At 40.2% G+C, this 1,462-nt stretch overlaps 1 protein-coding gene across 1 annotated transcript; it reads right to left on the reverse strand.

Annotated features, from left to right (window-relative positions):
• Positions 1 to 244: 244 nt before the first annotated feature.
• Positions 245 to 965, reverse strand: TICAM2 (TIR domain containing adaptor molecule 2). The gene has a single exon (XM_069492124.1). The coding sequence runs from the start codon at positions 963 to 965 to the stop codon at positions 258 to 260; it is 708 nt and encodes a 235-aa protein (XP_069348225.1). The 3' UTR covers positions 245 to 257.
• Positions 966 to 1,462: the final 497 nt, after the last annotated feature.

Raw genomic sequence — 1,462 nt, forward strand, 5'->3', positions numbered from 1 at the left:
CTTTGCCACATCCATGAACTAGGAAAACCATGAGAGAAAAGGTCTTGAAACTCTGACAATCCTGAGTTTCTTGAAACATCAAAAAGTACCATGATCCTATAGATTGTCCTGCAGAGATTTATCTTCTTGTGCTCCACAGCTCTCTGGAAGGATAAGGCTCGCTTTCATTTAAACATTTCCTAAAAATTGCTTTCTCAAGTGAAGATCAACCATTTGGTTTGTGAAACAGGAGCCAGCCATGCAGTCTATGTTTCCTCTCAGGCACTAAATTGTCTTTGTACCACATTTCTTGTCTCTTTCCATATAGTTTGTTGTGTCTTATACACAGACTCCTGAAAAATTCTTTCCACTTGTGTAGGAAAGCCGCGACTTTCTTCCTCTAAGGCGTTGATGGTTTGGAGAGCAAAGGGAGTCCTTTCCCGGGGGAGGGGATTGTTCAGGGGCCGCATGGGGATGACCGAGTTGTACTTGTGCTGCCTGTTAACGGAGTTCATGAGGGACGTGTAGAACTGGAAATTACACCAGGTATCTCTCAAAAAGTTTTCAGTCAATAATAAGATTGTCCATGCAGACCCATTGACAGCATCATCTAAATTCTGCAAATGCTGCCTGCCGCAGGGCATCTCGGCAAAGATTATTCCTGGTTTGATACCAAAGTCATTTTGTAGCAGATTCTGGACTCTGAGGGCTTCCTCTGTGTCATCTTCAGCATGCAGTATCACAAATTTGAGGAACACCTCTTCTTCAACGTCTTCCTCAGGCGTCTCTGTCACTCTCTCAGCTCCCTCCCGCCTCCCTGGGGGCTCTTCTGTTGTCTTGCCACGCTCAGCAACTTCACACAGGGAGACACCTTCAGAGTTCTTGGAAGCTGACTCATAATGTCCTTGACTTGTATCCACGCTGTGGCTTTTACCCCAAGAGAGAGAAAGAGGGCAGGAATCTATTTTAGACTTCCCGATACCCATTGTAAATATCTGAGGCAGAAGAGGAAAGCTTTATGTATTTCTCAGCATTTCTTTTCAATCTGAAAAAAGAAATAACAAGGCAGAATATTGTAAATTTAATCAAAACATTAAAAGTATAAACTTCCATTCAACCTGGAAAGCTCAAAAAGATTTCAATATACTTTTAATACTAAGAGTTAAATGACAAACAGATAATTGGGGAAATAAACTACTAGTCTTTTGTGAGCTTCACAGGGGCTACCACAGGCAGTCAAGGGTAAGTTAAACAGAGGGTCCAGTTCTATATAACAGGAGACATTTATAAATTTTAAGTGGCATTATATTAGCACTATAAACCTCCAGATTACGATAAATTACTTTGGTATTGTAGTGAAAAGGTAACATATCATTCTATCCATATGGGGTTTAAATCCAATTTCTCCAGTATCAAATTCCAATGTAGACTAGAAACAGGAAAAGCTAAAGAAACAAAATATTTAAATGTTGAATATACATTT

Source organism: Eulemur rufifrons, chromosome 17 (assembly GCF_041146395.1).
Source record: "Eulemur rufifrons isolate Redbay chromosome 17, OSU_ERuf_1, whole genome shotgun sequence".
NCBI lineage: Eukaryota > Metazoa > Chordata > Mammalia > Primates > Lemuridae > Eulemur > Eulemur rufifrons.